Below are 26,925 nucleotides of genomic sequence, written 5' to 3' on the forward strand. Positions count from 1 at the left end.
TAGCAACATTATTCTAGAGGAATTGGACAGTTTTCAATCTAGCTTCTGAAATGGATACATGCAAGAAGAACAGAGATTAAAGAAGAGCTAGAAAAAAATGGAATTGAATAACATTGTTGTCATTGAAACTTGTTAGGATTTCAGAACTAAAACACTGAACTGTTCCATTAAGAATTTACACTTGAATACATGAACCTCTCCATTTATTAAGCTGCAATCCCATCTTAAGGTACAAACTAGAAAAACCATCAATAGAATTTCATAGTTTTGTAGAAACTGTACATCCAAATTAACCAATTGTTATATTTTCTTCAAATAATATATTGAATTGCTTCTGAAGTAGCATTTTAACTTCATTTACCTAACTGTAATTATTATTTTTTAATATACAAACATGTTTAAAAACAGCATGATGCAGTGTCTGCTTTGGTTTTAGTTTTGGGTTCTTTTGTAATAAATATATCATATTTAACAGGTATCAGAAGCAGAAGTTCAGAAAGGAGCAAATATTTTCTAGGAACTTAAATTAGGGTGTTCAAATGGCAGCCTGTCAGCATTCAAGCGCTACTTATCCATCGCATTCCTTAGATGAATAATTTTGAACAATATTTAAGCCTATTTAGTAAATACCAGCTGACACTTTAATGAGCACACACACGGACTGCTTCTGGCTGCATTCCATAAAGTACATCTCTGGTGCCCGGGTGCCTTTTATCTCTATGCCAATCATTGCCACCTTGTCTAGCAAGGTGGATGCCTGCAGCTGAAGCACAGTCCTACCTGTCCATAGGTGATGGAGTCACTTGCTAGTTATAGACACACACACCACAAATCAAGAAGCAGCAGGAAGGCTGGATTACTATATGTGGTGCAGTTCTTAAGTTGAGGCTACTGAATGAGTCTTCCCTAATCTGCTATTCTTCAAAGCAATTCACAAGCAGAGGGGCAAGTAAAAACAGGTTGTTATTTTCCATTTCCAAAAATACTTAGTAAGGTTCCTCAGCAAAGGGTCTTCCTCAAAGCAAACTACTACCAAAACAGGCAGTAAGGCCCTTATACAGACAGTGAATGAAACAGCAGCAAATGAGAGGTAGTAATCAACAACTTTCACAACAGGAAAAGGTCAGGAGGAGTCAGGCTCCTGTGGTGATAACTACATTAAGTGACTGGAAAAAGGAGGTAGAGAGACAGAGGCAAAACACACTCAACATGCTAACACTGCTACCAACTTAACTCTTAATTGTGCTATGTCAGGTATTCATTAAGTTTCCTCCCTCCTTCTCTCAGGAGTTATTTCTAATATAAGACTATTATGAAAATCTTTCCTGTATTTAGAAGAGTTTTACCTTGCTATCCTTACTGCCTGGAAGAAAACATATTCCAGTTGACAAATCTGGAACAAAAGAATGTAGTGTAATCAATATTTTATTATGTTACGCTATTAAATGATAGTTATCCAATAAAAGAAAAGCAGACAGACTTCAAGAATACTTGGAGGTTATTAAAAAGGCAAGAATTTCTCAGAACTAGTGCTGTTAAAACCAAATCGAAACACCCACAGATTTGACTATCGCTGCTTTAACTTTTACAAGGCAATGAAAAGAAAGCAAAGAACACCAGATTGCTGCAGCTGCACACGTAGTAATAAGAATAAACGTTGCTCCTATTTAGTCAACAGTTCTTCTGATGAAAGATAATCTTGTAGACTGAAAGAGAAGGGGTTGAATACCTCTCTTAGACTATGCACAAAGCACTGAAAGGATCAAGAGCGGACATTAAAGCATAAGAAGCAAATTACACTGAGAATAAGCACATGAATTTCAAAATTTAGTACCTTCTAATCGTTCAAGGGGTAGTAACTCAACCAAGGTATCGTGGCTGTTACTTGAATGCTCCATGACATTCCTCTCGTCCTCTCCGCACACCGAGCGGGACTCTTTCAGACTAGCACAAGTCAGCTGAGGTTCTTTGATCCGTGTAACAATTTCCCTAGAAAGAAATTTATTTCAATGAAAAATTGCTCAGTAAGATATAAAATCAACATTGGTACATAACATCTTTCAATATGAAAAATAAAGATGTATTCTCTAATTTTAATGCCTTTGTCTCTAGAAGGTCTGCTGAAACAGATCAACACAGATTCTCCAGAATCATCATGTGATAGTTTCTCTTATATAATAAAGTATCAAGATTGAAAAGGCTGCAGTTTTACCACCTGGAGTGTTCCACAGAAACACTGGCTCAAGGTAACTCTGATAACCCTATCATTCATGGGGGCTGTGAGTATGAGGGCTTTATACTGGATGTGTTTCATGATTCAGTTGAGAAATAAACTACACAAGATGATCGTCAGCCCAAAACTCCACCATGACTTTCACAGCATTAAATCAGAACCTTAAGTCCTGTTCTCAAGGATTATTTAAATTGTACAGTTGTGTTAAATATCGATTGGTATAATCCTGCAGGAAAAGAAATCTCACTTCTGGGTTTGTAAGACTTCCATACAGCCAGATTAACTATGTAAGATGTTGAAATTTCCACACAGAGTAGTGTTCCACGCTGACCTTTAATATTTTTAATTTTCATATAGTATTCTTTATAGAGACAAAAAACTTAAAATTACCTTATTCCCTTTTTTTTTCATATTTTTCCTTGACTACAGGCAAAAAGTTGTCTCAATCTTGAATTCTTTGAGACATTTTGCTCATAGCTCATTTTTATCAGTTAAGATAAATCATATTGCTGCTTCTATCACAATAGGAACAGACTTGACCTTGTTTAGAATAATCTGTGTGACAGCTTCCAACATTTACTACACCCCAATAATGCTGTAAGTTGCTTCATTTGGTTCCTACATAACAACAAACTAGTTATTTCCTAAGAAAGAGCAAACAGTGAGATTACAAGGAAGTTAAACTTAGTGAAAACGTACGTTCCTTTCTGCATGGAAACAGCATGATACTTAATTGAAACAAGTTTTTAAAAGTTTAAATATATACAAACAAAACCATTATTTGCATGTATAACATGAATGAGAAACATCAGCTTAATCTAAAATTAATGTAAACTAAGTAAATATAAGATAGATTTATATAAGCCAGAATGCCAGATATGGCATTATATATATTGCAAGACACAAAATCCAGAAGTTGGCTCTTACAGCTACTTTCTGAAGTATTTTAGAACAAGAATTAGTTTTAGCTTCTTTTTAGGAGGATGAGATAGCATCACTTACATGTCATCCCGAAAGCTGAGGGCAAATCTCCCTTCCGGACCCGGATCAGACTGAATGCTGTGAGGAGATCCTGATGCCAGGGAACATCGACCTTCTTCCAAGTAAGATGCCTGCACATCGGAGAACCTACAAGGGCCGTGAGGAAACACATGTCACACAGCTGTGTAACACACATCTCTCCTGTTCTTCAAAGACTTGACAAAAATACTCTTGATAGATGCAGCTCTCCCATATATTCCATTATCTTAATATTTTTTAGACTTTTTTAAAAAAAAAAAAAAAAACACGCATCTGTATTTACAGGTACACATATCCACCCTTCTTCAAACCTCTGGAATTCCTTAAGTAAATAATTCATTTTCATTTTTAGTCATTATTGCAAGATTCTGTCCCATTTGGAATATACAATTCTGAAAACGCACAGCATAAAAGTCTCATCTTACTTCTTACTAAATCACAGAGGAAAGGAGTAAAAGTGACCACAAGTTTCCAATTGTTACTCTTTGCTCTACTGTCTGCTGAGCAAATTATTCTAAAATATAATATATTTTAATCGATATCCATATAGCACTTGTTCTTACAATACATTTTCTAGAATGTGTCAGTTATAAGTCATCAAATGATCTCAATCTTTAGCAAAATAAAATCTTAAGAATTAAAAGGAACATTTCATCATTATCTTTTCAATTTAGAGTGAAATACCCTTTAAAGGGGTAGCTGATTAAACTTGAAGTATGACAAGCACGAATTTAACCAAGAATTTTTACTGTTAATATAATGATCTCATGCTACTGATTACTGGGCAGCTTTATCATCTACCAAGTAAGTTGTCAAAAAAAAAATAAAAAAGTTGCCCAAAGGTTAGACGCTTTAAAAGTCTATTGCCTCTTCTTACAGTTCAATGCTTTACTTTACTGAGCCGTTTTAACTGACAGCCTCACCTGTTGTCACAGCCCGCTTTACTCTTGGCCAGGGTGGAAGCTGCCACAGGCAGGCCGGGGTTTGAGGCGATGGTGACGTTCTCCAGAGCGAGGCTGGCGCCGCAGCTCAGGGAGGCGCCCAGGAGGCTGGGCAGGCTCTCATCGGCGATGTTCCTGAAGTCCTCCATCGCCCCGGCCGCCGGCGGCACCAGCCCTAGCGCAGTCCCATCTGAAAACGAGAGCGCGAGGGGGGAGTCTATCCCGCGCCCTAACCGCAGAGCTCCGGGCTGTCGAGGCAACCGCCCGCTTCACCTGCGCGGCGGTTCAAAGCTCTCCCCAGCCCCCCGCGGCCGCTCGGGCGCCGCGCGCACTTTCTAAAACGGGCAGCGGCCGAAGCGCGGCGCCGGCGCGGGCTCGGCCTATATTTAGCCCGCAAAGCTGCTTGCGCCGCAGGAGCCTGGCCGGGGCCAGCGCCGCGGAGCACCTGGGCGCCGGGAAGGGCTCGCGGGCGCTTCCCGCCGCGGCGCCGCGCGGGCGGCCACGGGTCTGAGCGCGGGAGAGCCCCGGGGGCACCCGCGGGCCCCGCTCGGGGACGGAGGGAGGGGCCTGGGGGACCGCGTTCCGCCGCGACTCGCCTGAGAGGAACGGGAAGCGGGAGCCGCGAGCGCCGCCTCCACCGAGCAGCAACGGCCCAACCGCCAAAACTGCAACAGCCGCCCCCGCACCGCCGCCGCGCTCTCCGCAACGAACTTCCCCGCGCCCGCGCTTCTTCCTCCCGCCCGCGCCGCAGCCAATGGCGCGTGAGGGTAGAGTGAGCGGGGGCTGCCGATTGGCCACCAGGGCAGCCCCGGAGAGGGAAAAAGTTTGGGAGTTGGCAGCGGATTGGACGAGCGGCCCAGGCCCCGCCCTCACGCCCGCGTGTTCAACCCGCCCCGCGGCGCGGGAGGGGCGGGGCCGGGGCCGCCCGTTAGGGCCGGCGGCCGCCGCCGTGTGGGGACGGGGTGGGGGAAGGCGGATCCTCCTCCTGCTGCTCCTCCTCCTCCTGCCCCTGCGGAAAGCGGCGGCTTGGGGGTTATTTTAGATAGTTCAGTGACAGGCCCATAAGACGGGAAAGCAAAATGGGTCTTAAGAGAGGCCCCGCGCTGCCGTTTAACGGCTCGTTCGCGCCCAGGGACAGCCAAAGACAATGGGAAAAACTTTAGTCATATTTATTTATATGGTTAGAGTCGTCGTAGGACCTGACCTGCTGTTGCTAAGAGTCACTATTTACAAGAGCCTGGACAACATCTAGTTTATATATACTACATTCATCATTTTATTTCAATTTTGAAGAGTCAATTCTTAGGATGAGAAACCAGGGGGCACTGATTATCACTTGAATTTGATGCAACTTTAAGAAAAACAAAACAAAACAAAAAAACAAAAAAAACACAAAAAAAAACAACAAAAAAAGAACCAAACAAAAACTCCCTACCACTGGAACTGATGGGGGAGAAACAGCGTTGGAAGTTCAAGCTGAGGGGGCTCCAAGGGGATCAGTAATACAGAGGGCAAAGGACATCTTGCAGAAGAGCAACGGGCGGGACAACAGTTTTATTAATTGCTGGATAAATTTAAAACACTGTGTGTACAGGCTGTAATCCTCCCTAAACCCTGCAGTAACCTTATCGTTCATCCCTCCTAGCGGTTCATAAGCCAGGCTCCTGGAAGCGAGTCATAAAGAGATTGCGGCCGAGTTTGAAAGTTGAGCAGGACAGTCAAGGACATTTACAAAATTTCTACTTTGGAGAAACATCAACACAGGCAGGGAAGAAAACAGATAAAGCAACTAGCAGGCACACAAATACTAGAAATATATAAAATAAAGCTCAGCTGTTGAAATCAAAGCACTTGGCCACTCCATTGGAAATATGACTCATTTACACTGAGCATGTAACAGCATCCATTAGTAAAAAGTATGACTGGAATTAGGATATCTAAGAATACATGTTCAGCATAAAGGAAAATAATGTAACACACCAAATTAAGTAGAAACAAATACAGTAGAAGCTACAAACAACTGGCACAATTTGGCAGTTACTGAAAGTGGTTATTCTGGGCTCTGTCAGAACAGCAGAAAAAAAAACAGCAGAAAATTTTCCCCTAGAAAACTTTCCCTTACTTATAAAGTATACGTATATATAAAGACTTCTCTTTCAAAATATTTTACACCTTTTTTTGTTATATTGCAGTAGTTGAGGCACATCTGACAAACTATAGGGTCTTGTACAAACCTTCAATGCAGGGAAACCGCAATAAAAAAAACATGGCTTCTTAGGAAGAACTCTATTTTTCTTTTTCTCCCTGGTAAGAGTTAGAACCACAGTAAGGAAAAGAGATAAGATAAATTCTGGAAAAACCTAACTCTTCACAAATTACATAACATCATTGTTGTCATTTACCATACAAAAGGTGGCATGGTTCCATAAAATATGAACTAACTTCTTGATTAAAAAAAAAAAATGCTTCTGCAGACATTGTTTTTCATAGCCCTATCCCTGCAAGCTGTGCGCTGCCAGCAAGTGCTCCACAGTGCCCCAGTACCTCTCTTGCTCTTTAGGAAACCAAAGCTAAATTCCTCAAAAATACAATATACGTTTGTTTCCTGTGTCTCAAGCCAAAGCCGGCAGTTCATGTCAACGTGTTGATCCAGAGCAATCCTTTCCCTGTGCTGACACGTGAAAGACAAGGCTTTAAAAAGTCAGTACTGTTTCTTCAAGGTGTTGTAAATGTATTATTCGATCACTGAAGAAAGCACCAACTCTATTTGAAATCTATCAAGTCACTGCAAACCCTCCACAGCGAGGAAAGCCCCAGAATGCAACACGTGGCTGAAAAAATGCGATGTGCATGTACATTCAGCATGGCACATGACATTGCAAAAGCAAAGCTCTGAGAATGGACATATGAATCCCAGGAGCTCCTTGATTAAGAAGCTGTCATGAAAAAATAGCCTAATATAGAACCAGCATATTAATAAAGACCTTTTAAAATAAGTTTATTAGTCAATCACAATTATAAAATTTAAATATCTGTACAGCAAGATGGAAAATTCTTAAAGCAACCCAAGGCTCAAAGTTATTTTTTGCTGCAGTATACACAGGAATGGTTTCTTTTATGAGTTGATCCAGTATCACCCTTCAGTTACTGAGCAACTTCTTGAGGATATACTGAGTTTTAACAATAAGTGTCACACTTGCAAGAGCAATATGAAAAAAAAAAATCAAGACCACAATAATCTGATATCAAAACAGCAATGACAGGCACTTTGAAGTCAGCTACTCCGTAGGTAGCTCACGCTTAATACTGGTAGTATTGCTATAGTCAGGCAGTATAGATTAAATTGTTCCTTTGCTGCACAAGCACAAATAACATGTTCCAAATATTGTGGTTTGTTCTGCAAAACATGCAATAAAGCCCCCAATTTTGAAAAATCTTCTGTAGAGAAGAAGAAACCAAAGCAGCCAGAAATGGAAGTATTTGCAAACATGAGAATAAGGCCTTCTAGAGTTTATACTTAAAGTAACGTTATGTTAAACCCCTTCATTCTCAGGTACTAGGTTAAGAGGCCGAGACACACATCGTCTGCGAGGGTGTGGATACTGAAGGCTGGCAGGGTCAGCATCGCAAGAGGGCTCTATCAGAGGAGGAGGAGGAAGGAGCTGGGCATGGCTGGACCATCTTGATCCAGCCCGTGGGGAATCCAGAGGGGGAAAGAAATACCTGAAACAGTTAAGACAGGAACAAAACACCAAAACAAAAACAACAAAACAAAAAAAAAGAAGAAAAAAGAGAAAGGTAGTAAATACAAGGAGAACCAAAGGGGAGAAAAGACATGCTGGAAATAAAATAAAATAAAATACTTTAGTATATCCATGCCAAAACCAATAGAACATAATAGCAGAAATCAAGGCTGTAATTCAAAACAAGACAAATCTGGATGCTGTCCTCTAAATAAAAAAGTGCGGTCTTTTCCACTGGAGTTCATAGAAAGGAATATTGTAAAAATAATCCTGGCATACATTTTCCCAAGAATTGGAAATTGAAGAGATTCTGTAGGACAACTAGCACCCTGCTTTCCCTCTCCCAGAATTCCTGTGATCTGTTAACAGAGTTTTTAGTAACGCTTCATTTGCAACAAATGGTGCAACAAAAGTTGCATTAAATATTATGCAAGTACATGTTCTGCATATGCATCTAATTCAGATTAAGTTCACAGCACTTCTAGAATAGACATAAAAAACATCATTTTGTTTTTACAATACTTTAAATTTAATAATATACATTTACAGAGAATAACTACCTCCAATGAAATACAGTCTTTATATGTATTCACATTTTTCTGCAAAATCCTCAGAGAATTTTTTTTTTCTGGTAAATGCACGGCTCAGAATTATGCCATTTCATATCTTTTTCCTGCCATTTTTATTAGATCTCACCCGTAATATTAGTGCCTTTTAGTATAGTTTTTAGGTACTTAAAGGTTTCTCTGTCTTGTTTACAGTTCTGTGGACTTACAGAAAAGAACACTATGAGACTACTTATGGGACAACCCACATCAAGCTGCATTTTAGTTTTCAATTTTTGTATGGCTCAAACACATGCATTTTTTAAGATATTGTGCTCAGAATTTTAGTTGCTCCATAGAACCATTTTCACAGGAATATACAAATACATATCAGAAAGAGTACTCTTAGTTAGGATGAAAAAAATATGACAGTACTTACAAAACATTTATTTGAAGTTGTACTAAGTTATAAATGAAGCAATACCAAACTATTAAAAGCTACCATCTGTACAATTATCAAAGCACACTGTTTTCTTATCCCTTTAAGACTACAGCTTCATATATTACAGAGCAGTTACAGAGGTGTGACGTTTGGGTACCTTAATCAGATATTAAACACTTTGAAATATAAAACAATCAGCTATAGAAACAATTTCAAGTAAAATTATTTTAATGGTCACTTCCCTCCTCCCATCTCAATCAAGGACCAAAAAAAAAATCATTTTTACTCATGAACTAATAATGCTTTGATTTAATTTTAATTTAACTTTCCAAAAAAAATGTTTTGATGGATTTTTTTTTCCACAGGAGCCTCTCTAGTTATTTTTCTACCAGAAATTCCAACAGTATCAAACTGTGTTGGCTAGTACAAAAAAAAAGTATACAATATGTTTTAGAAAGGCCTTTGGAATTGCGTTTGGTAGTGAGCTGGCTGCTGGTGTCTTGGGAGAGGTCAAACGGCGTTGGGGAGGGGAAAAAGGAGCTCGCTTTCCATTCCTGTGTGCATGCAACAAGCAGCAAAACACCAAAGTTACTCCAGTTAGCTTGGTATCAGCTCTGCTTTCTGTTAAAAAGGACATAATACAAATGGAGAAGGGAAATTGTATCACAGATCTAGACACACATGATTATCAGCACAACAACACAGCACCACTGACTCTTTTCCCCCCCAGTCTACATTGTCAATCATCCTAAAACCAGTTTAATGTGTTAAAATGCATCTAACAAAACTTTTCGAAAGGCTGAAATCTAGCAATGCTTCTGCTGTTTTAAGTGTTTAAATGGATGAACACTGAAACATAACATATACAGCCACAGACAAAATAAATTCCATGTATCATACCAAGTTGGACAAGTGTCAGTACATAAATCTGCATTAAAAATGTTAATTCGTTAAAAAAAAGTTAGCAGCAATGTTTACACAATTCAAGCCAATGAGATTACAAAAGAAAAGCAGTAAAATGCATCCTTTCTACAGCAAAGTTCTACCCTAAGACCAAAAAAAAATATATATTACTTATATATTATATATATATATTTTCTGAAATTCCACAGCCACACACAACTCTAACCAAAAAAAAAAAAAAAAAAAAAAAAGAACTCTACATTGGAGCAGAGCAATAAAAACAACAGCTTTCAAAATACAGAATAATAGCTGGAGCCTAAAATAATTTTTGCCTATGGGAAATTAAAGCAAGTTTCAGTTTCACAATGGCCAGTACTGACGTAGGGGAGTGGACGTAAGCATCCACTAGAGCAAGGCTGTCTCCTTGGTTGGCAGCAGCTCCGTTTTAGATGGAGAGGTGTGAAATGGTCTTTATCTCTCTATAAGAGCAAGGCAAGCACAGTCAGAGGGCTATGGACATCACACTTCCAAGACAGGACTGTGTTTCAGCACTGCTGCTGCAACATAAGCAGCCCCTCCTGGAAAAAGACGACTAATAATGTTTTGGCCTTCATTCTTGCTGGGACCCCCACCTTGCTGGGACCTCTTCTGCTCCCATGTATCTTATGAGGAAAAATGGGAGTCTCTCCCTGCTCAACAGGGCTTGGGGGCTAGAAGCCAGAACTGACATTCAAGAGTCATTGCCAAAGGAAAAAGAAACCAGATGTACCCAGACTCCCCAAAAGCAAAATGGCACAGTACTCCACAGATAATATTTTAAATTGGAAGTCCCATCAGCAGTTGTATATGGAAATGGAGGCAATTGCATTGAATTAGGAAAAGTAACCATGGTCACAGAACTTGCTCAGAAGTTGCTGCCTTGGAATGTGGTCCCATCGAGTCTTTGTACAAGACCTATCTGTGGAGTGACTACACACATTCCATGCACAATGTGAGTTTTAACAGTTTAGTGGGAGTATTTCTAGATTTCAGTGCGGACAAATGATTCAAATGATTTATTTTTGTTCACGCAGTTAAGATTACCTACTAAACACGAACTATTACAAAAGAAAAGCATAGTTGAGACAAAAAAGTTTGCAAAAAGAACTCCATATGAATGAACAAGATTAACAAAAAAAAAGTAAAGCTTTTATTCCATTGATGTTACACCTGCAAAAATGCAAGTAAAATAAACTAAGGCTAGTAAGCAATTATTAAACTACACACTATGAAATATCCTTCCCCACTTTCTTTTTGCTGAATCAGCCCAATCAAAAATGGAAATAGCGGCTGGTGCTCACACTTAACTTATAAACATTTATCTCAGAGGGTAGCATTATTCAGTGGCATGAAGTTTCCCCTTGTTTGAAACTACTTCAAAAAAACTAAATAATGTGAAAGGAATAAAGTAAAAGCAATTGTTTGAATTACTTATTTAAACAAAATGACTCAGTGTAGGTTATTGCTTTCTTATTTTTCCTCTAAACACCAGTATAACATCCACCACCTTAGAGCAAATCCAGCATAGCCTGGATAAGCACTAGAGCAACAAATAACAACGCACTTAAAATGACAGGCAAGATTATTAAGCCAAGACTTAACAAGATTCAGAGAACAGTATTTTCTGAAATCCACTTTCTGCACTAATGAGCCTACCTGCCAGCAGATGATCCATTTAGGGAGTTTTGCAGGCTCGTATTCGCCGAACCTAGAGAGGCATTAAAAACTCCCTGCTGAGAGCTACCATTGACTGGACTGCCGTTACCTTTCAGTATACCAGTGCACTTCCAGTTGTCCATATAATTTGCTGAAAACACATATACAAATGACAAAAAGTTAATTTCCCGAGGATCTGCTTTTAAAACAATTGTATTTCAATGGTCACAGCTAGTGTGAATCAGGATTATATTTATATAATACATATAAATACATACATAAATTGAAATAGTTGAAAATTTGGCCTTCTAGCTGCCTGACAGCCTCTGCCTACCTATTATTTAAACCTCAGTTCTGTGCAACAGCAAGAATGAATTAATTTTATCCTTATTAAAACGCTAATCAAGAACAAATGAAAATGGCTAATGAAAAATGCCACTGATTTTTGTTGCTGCTTTGAAATTTTTAAACAAGAAAATAAAAAAAAAAAAGTTTGCATGAATGCTACTGGTGAGTAAAAAATTTTTTGGTTTTGGCATTAGTCAAAGACAGCAAAGCTATACATGTCTTAATTTAAACAATTTTCTATCAATTTTAATCCAGTGAGAAAAAAAAAAGGTATATTAGTTATTACAAGAACAACTATTCACAGCAGCTAAATCACACAACAAAATAAGTGTTTAAGCACAAAAAAAAATTTCCTTCTCAAAATGCAGAGGAATTTTTAAATCTACTATTCAGGAAATAAAAAGAACCTAAGACTCCAATAATGATTTAAGCTTTCTTAAGTCTATTTTTAGCACACCCCAGAGCTAACCGTACTGCAAGTGCACGACTTCTGGAGTTCTTACCCTTCCATAGCCGAACGCAGCCATCGTCACCGGAAGAGGCGAGCACTGTGCCTGTAATATTCCAGCTCACTCGCCACACCTGGGAGTTGTGGTTATCAAACTGAGCCGCAATATGAATTTCAAATTTTGTTAGTCCTCCAGAAGAAGTCAATTCTTTCCTGTTCAAGAGGAAGTGACAGTATTACACACAAGTGTTCCAAGGTCCGTCTTGAACATGCAAACAAAAGGACTCCCTACAAAAACTCCTCCTTCAAGGAGTTTATGCAATAATTATTACTACATTAGGAATGTTAAAGAGACATCTGGACAAAACTATTCTTTTGTCTTGTCATCTTAAAAATCAGGCTCCTAAAAACAATTCTGCATAGATTACAGGATTTAGATAGGTACAAGTATTTTCCTTGCTTCCCAGATTTGTTTTCCCCTTGCTTCTAAAAGACTATATAGCATGCATCATATCATACTGAACTCTATTCTTTTAAAGCTCACCTTAGAGGTTTGAGCGTGAAAATCCGCACATCTTTGGTTGCCACAGCTAAGATGTGAAAGGATCTTCCCAGATTTGGAGCAAATGCAATATCATGTACAGGATCTGTGACTGTCATAAGAGATTCTGCTTTTGCATATTTTCTGTAGAAAAGCAGATAAGTTAAACTTAAATGCCATGCAAGCTGCCAGTGATGCAGTTTAAATGAGCCACCCATAAGGAAATAGGGACAGACGGATTACCGATGAGACTTGCAAAAATAAGAACACTTTCCTAACACTAAATTGAAAGAAGTAAGTAACAATTAGAAACAGATTTCTTTAGAAATTTAATGCATCAGATATATGACAATAGCTACTAACAGTGGGCTAAATCATACAAACGAGTAAGGCTTCTGGTAGAAAAAACATATTTCTGCGAGCTGGAAAAGGGAAATAAAGGAAATTTATAACAACTTATCCAGTTTTCCAAATTTTTAAGCAGACCACTATCTGCCTACTTTGCTATAGGATAAACATGCATTCCATTATATTCTCATCGTTGGTATAACAAGGTAAGTTACACCAACTTTTCTTTACTGTGGATGCACAGAAATCATCATCTGTAGCAAAGCATAAATCTACAAAACATCTCTTCTCCATTCACACAGTAGTCGTTCTAAGTGAAACAGAAGCTCTTTGCCATTATGAACTTAGAAGTCGTTGTGCATATGTTTCTTGGCACATTTGCTACTGAATTCTTAACTCTACAATCTGAACCATGTAAGTTCTACAGCATGTTAATAATTCGGAGAACTTGCTAACATTTTCTCTTTAACACTGTACGGTTACATTTTTGAGTATCTTTAAGGCAGCCTTTAAAAAACAGTGCCTACAGCAGGGCAACTCAAATTTCAATTACAGTCCTATTAGTTCCTTGTGCTAATTTAAATTTGTATATTATAAGAAGGAAAATCAACAATTCCCACTTTAAAACCTTGCTAAAAACATTGGCATTTACACACTGAGGGGAAAAAAAAAAACCACAACGTCCATTTCCGCTAGTGTATATGCTGATGTCCCTCGTCCCTTTTCCCATTTTGTGGTGTAGGAACATCAGCTACCAATTACTTTGGGCATTTTTACCACGACAAACTCTCCAGGAACAACACTGAGGAGCAAGTCATTTACCACTCTTCTCCACATGTAATGATGGAGACAAAATAAAAGGACACATGCTAAAAACTATTCTAAAATGTACAAATGTTATACTAGTTAATTGTTTTGCATACCTGGTATTTTCGTTATATTCATAAATTTGAACTTTAGCCAATATATTTGGACTGTTGTCATCACTTCCTACAGCTATCATTGGCGAATGAGCTCGAGAGCTAAAAGGGAAAAATAAGTATTTTATATTTATACATCATTTCACAGAATGTAAGCAAAAAAGTACTGAAAAAATGAAAGATTTCACGTACAAATCTATAAAGAAAAAAGACCTCACCAAAATATTGATAAGTGCCATTCAGTTATCTGTGCAATCTCAATTCTGTTGTCTTAAATGCTCAACTCATACACTAAACTAAATGCAGACAAATTAGAGAAACATTATTTGGCAGTCTAAGACCACGATAATGTATTAATCCAGAGAACAGAATTTAATTTACGTAGTCATCTGCAGTCAAGATTTCCCTATATATTACATAGCAGAGCCTGCATCCTATCTGCAACTATTCCTTATTGATTTAGCAAACTTTCATTCAGGTTTCAGAAGAAAAATTACATTTACAGGGTATACATACATGAATTCTAATGTTATCCATTTTAACATTACCCAGTACATCAAAGAGAAATGCTGCATTTTGATCGTTCAGCAGAGACTACAACTACATGAATAAAATAAATAACAGAAAGAAAAAAGTAGCAGCAGGATACAGATTGGTGCTTCCACAGGGAAAATAATTAGATAAATAAATCAGTATTTCCAAAGGGAACAGGATCCAAAGCAGCTCAGCCCTGAATTATTTAATTACTTCTCCCCTTTCCTGTTGCTGCTGGGGGAAGTTGCAGGACGCCAGGTAAAGCAGGAGCTCTGCCCACACAAACTCTCCAGGGCAAGGACTGCTCCAGCACCACACTTCCCATCCGAAGAGCTAAGCAAACCACGGAGGGCACAGCTCCAGGCACAGAAGCTTTGCACTTCTGTGAGCAACTCTCCCGGGGTGCCTAGCACAGTACCCTTCATTGCACTGGAAGGGACATGTTCTTCCATTCACAAATCTGAAAGGAATTTATGCTACAATACTTTATGCAGTTTTCCGCACTTATAAGCAGGAATTACCATGCCAAAATCATTATCAATAGCAACAATTTTCTTCAGGATTAAAGAAAAAGCAATGTTTATAAACACTTGCTAATAGGAAAATCTCAAGTGAGCTTTGTAGAATAAAAGGCATTCAGTAATTCTGTATCTTATTATTTATCAAAATTAAGCTGAGAGTATTTGCCAAGCAGAATGGGAGAATCTTATAAAAGCGTCTTTGGTTCAGTCAAATTGGCTTTATTACAGGAACTGTCACTAGCTTTTTCTCAGCCCTAATGCATACTTAAGTTCCTCTGAGCATTTTGGGGATTTCACTCCATAGCATTTCAGAACTCTTTAGATCTGCTGCTTAAAACTTCACACAGCAGCACCTATAGGCTTAATAATATACCTTGAAGGATTCCAAGAAATGCAACTGCAGCTGAGCTTGCATGAGATTTCATGCTGCAGGGACCACTGACTGAGATTCATCACATCTGGGGCTTCGTAGATCCTTACAACTCCATCTGCTGAACAAGTTGCTAACATAAGACCCATATGCTTGGGAGCAAACTTAACATCTGTAACAGATGTCCGACTGTCCACTAGAGTTGTCCTCTTCACCTGCAAACGAAGAGGGAAATTGTTGAAGGAAATGCTGGCAATTTCCATCAAAAAAAAAAAACATATTATGAGGAAAGCTAATGGAAGTGTAAGAGCTCTGCTTTATAGGATCACCTAACCGTATGCATTCCGTATACTAGTTCTTCCATCTAAACTAAAGGAAGATCTTTACGAACTAACTTACATGAGAAGTGACAGATCAAGGCACCTGTGACATTCGGTAAGATGAAAAACAAAACAATATAAGCTCTTGTTTTTCCAAATTCTCTCCTCTCTTGTCAATTAGTACAAGTTTGAGATGAAAAACAGAAGTCTCAACTGCCTCCTGCACAGGAATGCCAGCTTGTACCCCACAATGGGTGCCAATGGTACCTAAGTTTTCACAGTTATGTATTTTAATTTTATAAAACTTCAGTATACAGTAGGTATTTTAACAACCTAAAGTAAACAACATTTAAAAGACAGAAGAACATGCTGACTGCGATATATACTACTATACATCAAAAATACCTGCAAAATAATCTCTTTAGACCTAGAATTCCCTTTGTAAATGGAATAAGTTGCAGAAACAGAAGTGTCCAGTAACTCAGTATTACGAAAAAATTTTATCTTTAGTCTTCTGCTTAATTCTAGAGATTAAACATTTGAAAACTTCAGTCCATTATAATAAACAAATTAATTATAAAGGAATAGAAAATATGTTTATATGAAAACATATGAAAACTGTAGTTAATACATCAAAGTCTCACCCAGTGACTCTGCCCACGGAGTTTATCGTTTGACTCTCCCACTATTTCTTCCCAAACAGCTGCAGTTCTATCAAAAGAGCAAGAAGCCAGGACCTGCCCAAACTCTGGATGAGCCCACGTCACACGCCACACAGAGCCACTATGCGTCTGCAAGATAAAGCCAAAACATCCTAGACCAGGGAAATATATGTACTGCGTAATTCCAAGCAATCAGCCTTTCTACTGCTGAAAAAAAGTAAATTCTAGAAAGTTGTAAGATTCTTTCATAAAGCTCAAAGTTACATAGCAACTGCTGAATTTGTTTATTTCTCTAAGCACTGCAAAGTCTCACTTCTATTGGTAATTACTGTAAGTCTATTTCAAGGCTTGTTTTATTTATATAAGTAATATATAAGTGTATTTATTTATCTATTTATTACTGCTTTAAACACTAAGTTCCAACAAATGGTTGCAAGGTAAGATCTTGCCTTGATGCAAAAATTAAAGGATTATTCTCATTTTTCAGCCATTACCATTTTTTTTTTAAGTTCCCCTGGACTTTTTCAAAGCATATGCAGAACATTACTCATCTTCTTCATAACAAATTCCTCTTTCACACTCGGTGAAATGAATGCTTCATTTCTAAAGAAAACTCAAAACCTTCACTTACATTTCCATTTGTAAGGTTTAGTGTTTATATATTCCAATTATATAGATATTAAATGAAAATTAAAAAACTGAATGCCCCAGTTATCCTAATTAAGGTGACAGACTTGTTTTCATATGATGTTTCTTCAGAAATGTTATGAAAAAATACAGACAGCCCAATACTGTAAACATTTACTAGACCAGTCTCTTCCCTTTTTGTAAGGGTTAGAATATGTAAAAAGGAGGCATTCAATGAAAGACACAGACACTGTTTTCCACCTTCCATACTCTTGTTACCAGTACATTTACTGATAACAAATTCTGCCAAGCTAATTAAGTACAAAACTGCATCCAACCTCTGCTTTAAGTGAGAGGTATTACAGATGTTTCAGAGAAACGCTTTACTGGAACATTAGTTACAAGAAACAAAAGCATTTATACAAGAGCTAAACATATTTTGACAAATCATTAGAGAAGTTATGGTGTAACTATGTAATTATCAATACACACCTTCCAGCTGGCAGTGCAATGCCAATCCCCATTTTCACTTTTGTCCCAGACCTATGGAGAAATCAAAATACAGTCACATAACTTGCATATTGAGCTTACTAGATAGTATTAGAAAAAAAGAGCAGAGCCATTAAAAGCAAGCAAACAAACCCCAAAACAGACCACAAATTATTTTCCTCCTGATTAGATAGACAACTGCACTTCACTCAGTCTCAAGAATACCTTTCCTAGAGGGCCAGGATGAGTATCCATAGGAGGCAGACATCTGCAAACCCACTACACCAGGAGTTGTATTGTTTTTTGTTTTTTCTTCAACAAATTATTTACAGAAAACAAAGTATTACCATTTCCATCACGTCACTTTGATCTTACATTCCATGGCCATGTCAAAATCACTCCACTTTACCATAGTGCTTCCGTGGTCCTCACCACGGCACATGCTCAGAGAGTCCCAAAACCCTTATGTGGCTCCTGGAATTCCCATGGACAGAGCAGGGCAAGAAAAAGAAACTGATCCCAGGGGGTTAACAGATCTTGTTTCTACTACGTCTAACTGAATTATAACCATTCTCTCAAAAATTTATCTCAACTTTACAAAAATCTTCTTTTTGCAACGTTTTCAGAGATCATGAAGGAACTCTTGAATCTTGTCAAGGAAAAACGACACCAAGCCCTCGGGAGTCACTCTTCTCACTCATTCACTACACAACCACATCAAAATATTACCTATTATATTCCTCTGCCATTCCGGATCTCTAATGCAACCCTGGTTATAATCAATTCACCAGGCCAACTTCACGATAATTTCTCCCTGATTCCTATTCTGCAGGACCCATCTAGGGCAGAGGAGACCTAAAACAGATAGTGAATAACAGATAAACTGCTATTCCTGTAGAGTTGTACAATTTTGCAAATTTTCTCTTATACCACTGAACAACACTGCCTGTAAATTTCACTTATCGCATACTATCTTTTAAGTATATTCTCTTCGATTTTACACACTTAATCGAGATCAAAGTTTGTCTTGCTTGCTGGTTTATTTGTTCGCACGGGGTTTCTTTTTTGAAGTGTGAGCGAGGGAAGGGGGGGGTCGGTTTACCTATTTTTCTGCCTCATGTAACTAGACACAGCTATTTACCGAAAAGCACCAAAGCTTTTGCAATCATTTTCCAGATCCGTAAAATATGGGACACGCGCGCGCCCACACACACACACACACACACACACACACACACACACACAAAAAAAAAAAAAAAGGGCATTATGCGTAAATCCACCCAGGCTCCACAGCCGGCGCGCTCGGGCCTCGGCCAGCGCGGGCCCCGCGGGCCTGCACGGGCTCCCGGGAACGGCTGCGGGCGCAACGCGGCCGCCCCCGCCCCGCCCCGCGGCCCGCGCTCACTTTGACGCTCTGGTCGCTGGAGCAGGTCGCCATGCGCCGCCCGTGGAAGTCGAAGGAGACATCGTGGATGAGGTCGCGGTGATCCGCCGCGATGCTGCGCGCCACGAACATCGCCGCGCTCCGACCCGGGCCGGCCCGTCCGGGGCCTCCGCGCGGGGCCTCCGCCGCGCTCCTCACGCGAGCGCGGGGAGAGGAGGGGCGGGGCGGGTAACGGCCGCCGCCGCCGCGCGCTCTGCCCCAGCGCCCTCCGCGCCGGCCGCGCACGCGCGCTCGCTCCTCCCGCGCGGGCGGGGCGGGGGAAGGGGCGGGGCCTGCGCGCGGCCGTTGGGGCGCCCCGCCCACGCCCGCGGTGTCGCTGAGCGGCCGCGGTGCCGGCCCCGGTGCGGGTGTGGGGCGGGAGCAGGGACTGCGTCATGGAGAGCAGCGGAGCGGCGGGCAGGGGCTCGGTGAAACCAGGCCCGGTGGGAGAGGTGTGAGGAAAACGCGACGAGCGTGTCTCTGCAGGCGGCACCAGAGCTATCGTTTCGTGGGAAGTCGCAGTGACTGTCCTGGCGACTCGGGACGGGGCAGCCGCGCTGCCTGGGGACAGCCTTCCGCCGCCCACTCGGCGCGTGAGGTCCTGGTTTTTGAGTTTAAATTACGCGTGGGCTCTGGGGAGTATTTCTTACTTCGCTTTTGTGTGAAAAAGAAAATACTTAGAACAATTGGGAGCAGTTGTAGTAGAATGGGGGAAGCGCGATGAGCGAGACGTGAGTGTTGCGGCCCGGTAGGTGGCGGTCACGGCCTCGTGGTGGTGCGAGCCCCTTCAAAGCGAGCTGGGCTGTTGCTGCTGCCGCCCTTTCCCGCCTCCGCAGCCGGGATCCCGCGCTCTGCTTGCACCTGGCCTCGCTCCTGAGGCACTTACGGACTGGGGTGGTACAAATCCAATAAACAGTTAACACACCGCTTTATTATTCATTCTGGAGCAGAGTGCATTTCCTTTTCTATTTATGATTTATCTTGTGGTTTGATTTTATGGTTAATCATGTATTTTATGATTTATTATGTATTGATGAATACTGCCAGGTCAGCCCTTAGCATGTTGTGGCACAACAGAGCACACGGCCTGCTGAGATAAGATGGGTTTGGGATCATGGAAAAGACTGTGAAGAGGAAGCAAAACAGAGACTTTTTCTTTGAAAAGGAAAAGTTCACAAATGACTCAGTTCTGGCCACAAGCAATAAACCGGCTGTGCTTAGAATGGAGTCAGGGGGCCGCACAAAACATATTGCCTGAAGCAGCTGGAGACTCCTGGGGGCTGGATGTTCACCCGTGAGCTGCTGCCCTGCAGAGAGCCCCTGGCCAACGCGGGCTCCTTCCTGCCGTCTGCACAGGATCAGCTCCCAGGCCGGCTCACCGGCCTCCTAGGAAGGGCAGTGCTGCTATTTCCTTAGAGCCCTCCACTCTTGGCGTCACTGAGCACGAGATTGCTTTTAAGGAATGTCTCATGCGTAACAGTAGACCAGCATATTATCTTCTGGTTACTCTGAAGGTGACTTTAATAGCCAGTGGGTGTTAACCAGAAAAAAATCAACAATTCACTAAAACCCAAATAATAGTGATAACACACTTTGTAGGCTTAGAGGCAATAATAAATAACCATGAGATGACGAGGAGGATGATAAATAAAAGCAAACCACACTTCTATTTAACTTTAGTTTTTGTCACTTCCAAAGCAGAAATCAAGATGTTAGGGGGGCCTCATTGCCTTGTAGTTGGGATACAGTTTTCAAAAGGTTCAATAGGTACTGCTATTAAAAAAGAGAATCATGTTTCCTGCAATCATATATGCCAAATTTCTCTTGACTTTTCAGATTGAGACCCTTCCCAAAACCTTTTTTTTTTTTTTTTTGTTTTGACCTTTAACCCAAGATTAGTTTCATCATTTTGGAAAGGTTTTGATTCTGTCCACCTCATTGTAGTTTGATCTTGGCAATAAGGAGCCAGGTTCAGTCCACTCGGTGAAAAGAATTTGTTCAGGGATATCTGAACAGGTAATAAAACGAAACAATTATTTGACTGTGAGATAAACCAGGCAGTTTAGCATTTGATATTTAGTACATTTATTTTTTTTTTCTTTTTCATTTTTCTTTTATTATTTTCACAAACCATAAACAGTAGCTGATGGGGCTCGTGCTATCACATGCCACGGAGATTACTTCACTGATTTTTTGAACAGCATGCAACTGTACTTCATGAAAGCATTTAACACGCCAGTAAACCTCATATCTGGACTAGATTTGCCAGCACCCAAGAGTGATAATGAATGACTAGACTGAGGTAGAAGACAACAAATTGGAACATGAAGGGATACTTTGGCATTAAGAAACTAGAAGTCAATTATTTTACTTACTAGGATACCAGGTAAGGAAAAGTGAAGAGATTTAAAAGTGTTTGATTTGTTACCTAATTATGGAGGATATGATAAAATGATTTCTGTGGCACAGAATGGAAAACGAGCAAGGATTTATAAGAAAAAAAATACCCATTTAGTTTTTATATTCCTACTCTATATTGGTCAATTATAGTTAAAAAACATATCTCTGTGATACTGGAGAGCTAAATCTAAAGGGAGAGCAGACAATAAGATTGAAGAGAGAAATCTGTAAATTGTTGTCAAGGAAATCAAGGCAACTAAGTTGCACCTATTTATAATAGGAATTTGATCTGACATTTGCAAATTAAAGAAAACTTTTAAAGCCTTTTTTTTTTTCCCTGAATGACAAACTAATCAGAGGATGGGAAGTGTTTCCTGTTTCTTGTATTAAAATGAAGTAGTATTGCACAATTCATCCCCTAGAGAGAATTGTATTGTGTATAGGGCCACAGTCAACATATCCCAAAGAAGGCCCCCCCCCTTTTTTTTTGGTCAAGATTTCAGTATTTCCTCAGTCGCACGGAAAAGGGAAGTAATACAATAGGAGAAGCAAGCAAAGTTGATCAGTCGTGAAAGTCCCAGTACATTAATGACAGAAGTTACCAAGTTTTGCGTGTTTGGGGAGAAACACTTTTTATATTAGAATAAAGGAAACAAACATACCTGAATAATGTTCATGCACTTACTTGGATTGCTAAGGAGAAAAACTCTTTTCTTTTAGCATGACTAGAGGAATTTATACTTTGAAACTTCATTCAAACAGCTGTAGAGTCCGTTCTTGTAAAAACATTAAGATATTTTAAAAGTACTTTAATTGTCAAAACTATCTCTCTGTGGTTGATACTGCTTGGTATTTTTGTGAAATGTCCTCCTTTTACTGTAAACTGCTGACAATATTTATGAAGAATTGTGTATCTTGTCTTTCCAGAAGAGTTTTCTAGTCAGTTATTTGTCCAAAAAAAATCCACACTCTTGCAGGTTTTAGTAATAAAATTATTTTGACAAGATGCCAAATGTGTTATAACTCGTGAATTTATATTTCTCACATGCTCTAATTTTAATGTATGTCTTGAGCCAATGATACTGATATAGCTGGAGCAGGGCAAACATGTCTGATTCACAAAACAATTGTCAATGTGTTACATTCAGAAAAGAACTAGGAAGAAAATAACACTTATTTTTAAAATATTTTAAGCTAAATTTTAGTAAGCTAAAAATCCCTGTCATTCTCTTGCGGTGTTTCTACACACATGCACTTTTTAAAATTAATTTATTTAAATGCAACGTACGTTTGCCCTCAGTCTCTAAAATTCATGCAAATAGGTCAGTTTACAGCTGTTAAGGAACTGGGACCAAAACCTTCATTTACCCAAAGGTAGAAAACTTTAGGGAATATTGGGAGGGGAAGGGGATCGTCATCCTAATGTGTTCATTAACTATGGTGTCTGATTTCCGTGAACATCCAGCGAGGAGATAAACATATTTATGCCATATTTGTATCAAGTGTCTTTGTCAGTGAACCAACTGACATAGAATTAAGGTTCAGCAGAGGAAACACTTCATGTTGAAATATCAAACCTGCCAAAGGGAAGAAGGGACAAGTTACACGCCTTGTTAAGGCAGGCAGTCACTAAATACACAACCAGTACAGCAGACGACAGCTGTTCTAGCAAAGAAGCATCCACATCCTCTGGGAAATTAAAGAATGCAGATTTGAATTCAGAAAAAAAAAAAAGAAAGAAAGAAAGAAAGAAAAAAGGCCAGACCATCTCTTGGATTGAAAAGGAATAAATTAAGTTTTGTAGAATGAGTTTAAATCTGTCCAGGTCTTCCCAGAAGGACTTCAATGACATAAAATAACTTGGCTATAAAAGATAATATGCCACATTAAAAGAGGTATTTCCTAATGCTGTAGCATGCTCATAAGATAGATAGATTTTTTGTCATCTTTTGACATTATTGGGAATAGTATGTATAGCTTAAATGTTTCTTCTGCTTCTTCACTTATGTCTTTTAGAAACCTTAGTAATTCTGGTGCCTATTTTTCATTTTGTGAATAAATAGTTTCTTTTTATCCTAAGCAAGCTAAAATAAAGAATGACTTTAAAATGACTGCCTGACAAGACATTCCTCTTTATGTCATGTAAGACATGTAGAAAGAGAGGCAATGAAAACGAGCAAGCGGAGTATTGTGTCCAGTTCTGGGCTCCACAGTACAAGAGGGATGTGGAGCTGCTGGAGAGAGTCCAGCGCAGGGCCACAAGGATGATCAGGGGCCTGGAACATCTGCCCTGTGAGGAGAGGCTGAGGGAGCTGGGCCTGTTCAGCCTGGAGAAGAGAAGGCTGAGAGGAGATCTGATCAGTGTCTACAAGTACCTCAAAGGAGGCAGTGAGGAGGATGGTGCTGCCCTCTTTTCAGCGGTGGTCACCGACAGAACTAGAGGAAACGGACGGAAACTGAAGCACCAAAAGTTCCACAGGAACTTAAGGAAAAATTTCTTAGCAGTGAGGGTGACGGAGCACTGGAACAGGCTGCCCAGAGAGGTTGTGGAGTCTCCTTCTCTGGAGATCTTCAAAACCCGCTTGGATGCCACCCTGTGCCACATGCTCTAGGTGACCCTGCGTGTGCAGGGGGGTTGGACTAGATGATCTCTAGAGGTCCCTTCCAGCCTTAAGCATTCTATGATTCTATGATTCTAAGTGCTGCAGCTCCTGCTGCATTTCCAGGGTGTCCGGAGAGTGCAGAAGTTGGCGTAGAGCAGCACAAGACAAGCCGCCTGCCCCAGCGATGGACAGGAGGGGCAGGAGCCTCTCCCAGCCCTGCTGGTACCCAGCTGCCTTGTGCCATGCCAGGAGATAGTGGGAAGTGTACTTGAGCTCCAGGAAAGCCCAGGAAATCTGCGCCTGACTTCCCGCTACGGAGGCATGAGGCAGGACGGAGCTCCTGGGCGGCCCCCATGCACATCCTGGGGAGCGAGGGCTGCGCAGTGAGGAGCGTGGCCCTCGCAGTGGGGTGCTGGAGAGGTGCGGGAGGCCCTAGTGTATCGACCCCTCCACCAGCTTGAAGACTGCTGTGGAGCGAGCTGTGCCAGCCTGAGCACGTGCTTCTGGAGATGGGAGGCTCCGTGGTTTGCTAGACTAAATGAAATCAAACCACACTCTGCCTTGGGTTTAAAGAAAACACAATGCTTTCCTTTCTTTCCCCTCAGGACTACCTTTTCAAGTAAAAAATGCTCTTGTCTATATACAGAGAGATTTTTAAAGGTACAAAGGGCTGCCAGGAAGGAAGTAAATCATGTTTTATGTATTAAGGATGTTTACATAGGCATAGCATAGAGGCTGAGGAGGCCTGTCTTTTCTGACTACCTCTTATCTGCGTTAGAAAACTGCTCCATTAGGGACAATCACTGATTATAACCCTAACAATAAACACTTTATAGCAGACTTAACCTTTCCGTTCCTGAAAGAGATGTGTTGACAGGGAGGATATGCCCGAGCATGTGAAATTCATGAACTTTTCTGTGTCTTGTTTTTCTTTACTTGAATTCTGAATTAAAAAAAAAAGTGGTTTCATAATAACTCGTTATATTCCATAGGGGACATAGATTAATATCTGTTAAGAATTTGGAGATTCTCAGATTAAGGCAGTGTGGAAACGAAAAGCAGTAATATTCAGCAATTATCAGGGGATAAAAAAATCTAGTAAATACAATCATTAAGTAGGTTGTTCAGCCCTGGGAACCTGAGGCTTACAATGGAAGGGTTTGAAAACAGTAGGTCGAAATAGTTTGCTGGCAAGTAATTTGTGTGCGACATCCTCACTATGTCATACAGGAGAGAAAGGTGGATGTTTCAGAGGAAAGCACTCGATCGCAGCAGTGCGTGAGAGGTTTGGAATAAAGTCCTGTTCAGGACAAGAACACCAGCAATAAGAGCTACGAAGGGTAAGTCAGATCAAGATCGTACCTTACTAGGTATGACTGGCGCATCACAGAAAGAAGTTAGTATCGAAATTAGATTTCATGGAGAGGAATGAGGGTAAATAAAGTCCCCAGGTCTTTGCTTGAGCAGCATGAGAATAAAACTCCCACACGTGTTTAGGGAAAGTAGAAAAGTGAACCTCTCTTTATATGTCATCCTGCTTTCCTGCTGCTGCAATCACAGGTCCACTTATAATCTGTTATTATTTACTTTGCATCAAAATCAATTACACGTTCCAATCTGAAAGCAAAATTTACATTTGCCAGAAAGAATTATTACACAGATGTAAAGAAAAAGATAAGCTCCATCTAAAACAGATTACATTTAAGGATGTTATAAAAATATAGTACAGGGAGGTAAAATAGAAAAACTAACAATTGATCAGCCTAAGAAATGCCCTTTGAGCAAAATCATTACCAAATCATGCATGCTTTGGCAGCACATTCAAGATGAGTTAAGGGGAAACAGAAGTGGTTCTATATAAGTAGCTGATGGATGGAAAAGGACTCTCAACTATAAATCTGCAAAAGAATGCCAGGGAAAATTGGAATAACATCCTGGAGGCCTACAAAATTGACAGTGAGGAAGGGAATACTTATGGATTGAAAGCAAATCAGTATGAAGGTTGACCTCAGGTCCCATAAATACATGTGAGATGTCCTTAAATTATTGATCTCATGTTGGGAAATAGCAGCAGAAGAGTGAAAATGTGAAATAGCTGGCCTTGAGAGTTTTAGCACACAAATGGGAGAATCAGAGCCTAGCAGCAGTGGCTTTCCCCCGTCTGCTTTCGTGTGTCTGGAAATAAAAAGGGCCAACATGGAAATGGACTTTTAAGTAGAAGTTGACAGTTAAAACCCTTTTTGCACACACTGCACTTGTGGTAAATGAAACATCAAAGCTCTTACTTTGCAGAGTGGCTATTTACTTTTTATTTAGAATGGTAGCTTCTAACTAACTTTTCCCTTTCTTTGGATTTTTCCTTTCTCACATTTCAGAAATGCATATTGAACTCAGTGTGATCTGCTTATTAGACTGGAAAGTTTCAAACGTCTGGTTACTGCAGCTGACTCAGAGCTTCTCCAAGTGCAGGAAAATTTTAATTTTGCAGCTGCGGTAGCCAAGTTCTGTGTGAGAATGGACGTGGTGGGGCTTGTAGAAAGTGGAAGTGCATGAGGAAGAATGGGCAAGAGAGAAGAGGGAGGTGGCAGGAGATCTGTTGGGGGAGGGAGCTGAGAAGGCTCCATGGGCATCTGCCTGCCCCACAAGCGGGATGAAGGGGCCCTCTTTTTCCTTCACTGGGGCTCAGCTCCCTGATTTCCACATTCAGGAGGCTGCACTTCTTGCCCACCCTCCTCAGCACGCAAGCAGAAATCGCTGCATCCTCCCCATTTCTCCATGGCCGCCGGGGCTCCGTTGCTTGAGCAACGCAAAGGGGCAGAGATGCGACCAAGTCAGGAATATTCTTGTGC

General features: G+C 40.3%; 2 protein-coding genes across 3 annotated transcripts in view; both read right to left on the reverse strand.

Moving 5' to 3' along the window:
* The window catches only part of CEP192 (centrosomal protein 192), a 59,485-nt gene extending 55,142 nt beyond the window's left edge, over positions 1-4,343 (reverse strand). Inside the window, exons 1-4 of the mRNA XM_088524053.1 lie at positions 4,177-4,343; positions 3,236-3,361; positions 1,835-1,989; positions 1,347-1,393 (exon numbers count right to left, since the gene is read on the reverse strand). Of these exons, the coding sequence (XP_088380179.1) occupies positions 1,347-1,393; positions 1,835-1,989; positions 3,236-3,361; positions 4,177-4,343 (495 nt within the window). The remainder of the gene's footprint in view (positions 1-1,346; positions 1,394-1,834; positions 1,990-3,235; positions 3,362-4,176) is intronic.
* Positions 4,344-7,703: 3,360 nt separating this feature from the next.
* On the reverse strand, positions 7,704-19,176 carry SEH1L (SEH1 like nucleoporin). 2 transcript variants are annotated; one of them, XM_088524051.1, is made up of 9 exons: positions 19,056-19,176; positions 17,654-17,704; positions 16,517-16,663; positions 15,556-15,767; positions 14,131-14,229; positions 12,863-13,003; positions 12,374-12,531; positions 11,523-11,673; positions 7,704-7,917 (listed from the first exon to the last, which is right to left on the reverse strand). In XM_088524051.1, exons 1-9 carry the CDS (start codon positions 19,164-19,166, stop codon positions 7,728-7,730), a joined length of 1,260 nt encoding a protein of 419 aa, XP_088380177.1. In that variant the 5' UTR covers positions 19,167-19,176; the 3' UTR covers positions 7,704-7,727. The 2 variants fall into 2 exon arrangements, with proteins under 2 accessions (XP_088380177.1, XP_088380178.1); XM_088524052.1 differs by lacking the exon at positions 7,704-7,917 and adding an exon at positions 8,857-9,545.
* Positions 19,177-26,925: the final 7,749 nt, after the last annotated feature.

Source organism: Tinamus guttatus, unplaced genomic scaffold, assembly GCF_059628265.1.
Source record: "Tinamus guttatus ecotype Peru unplaced genomic scaffold, ASM5962826v1 Tinamus_guttatus_pri_ptg000203l, whole genome shotgun sequence".
In the NCBI taxonomy this organism is placed as follows: Eukaryota; Metazoa; Chordata; class Aves; order Tinamiformes; family Tinamidae; genus Tinamus; species Tinamus guttatus.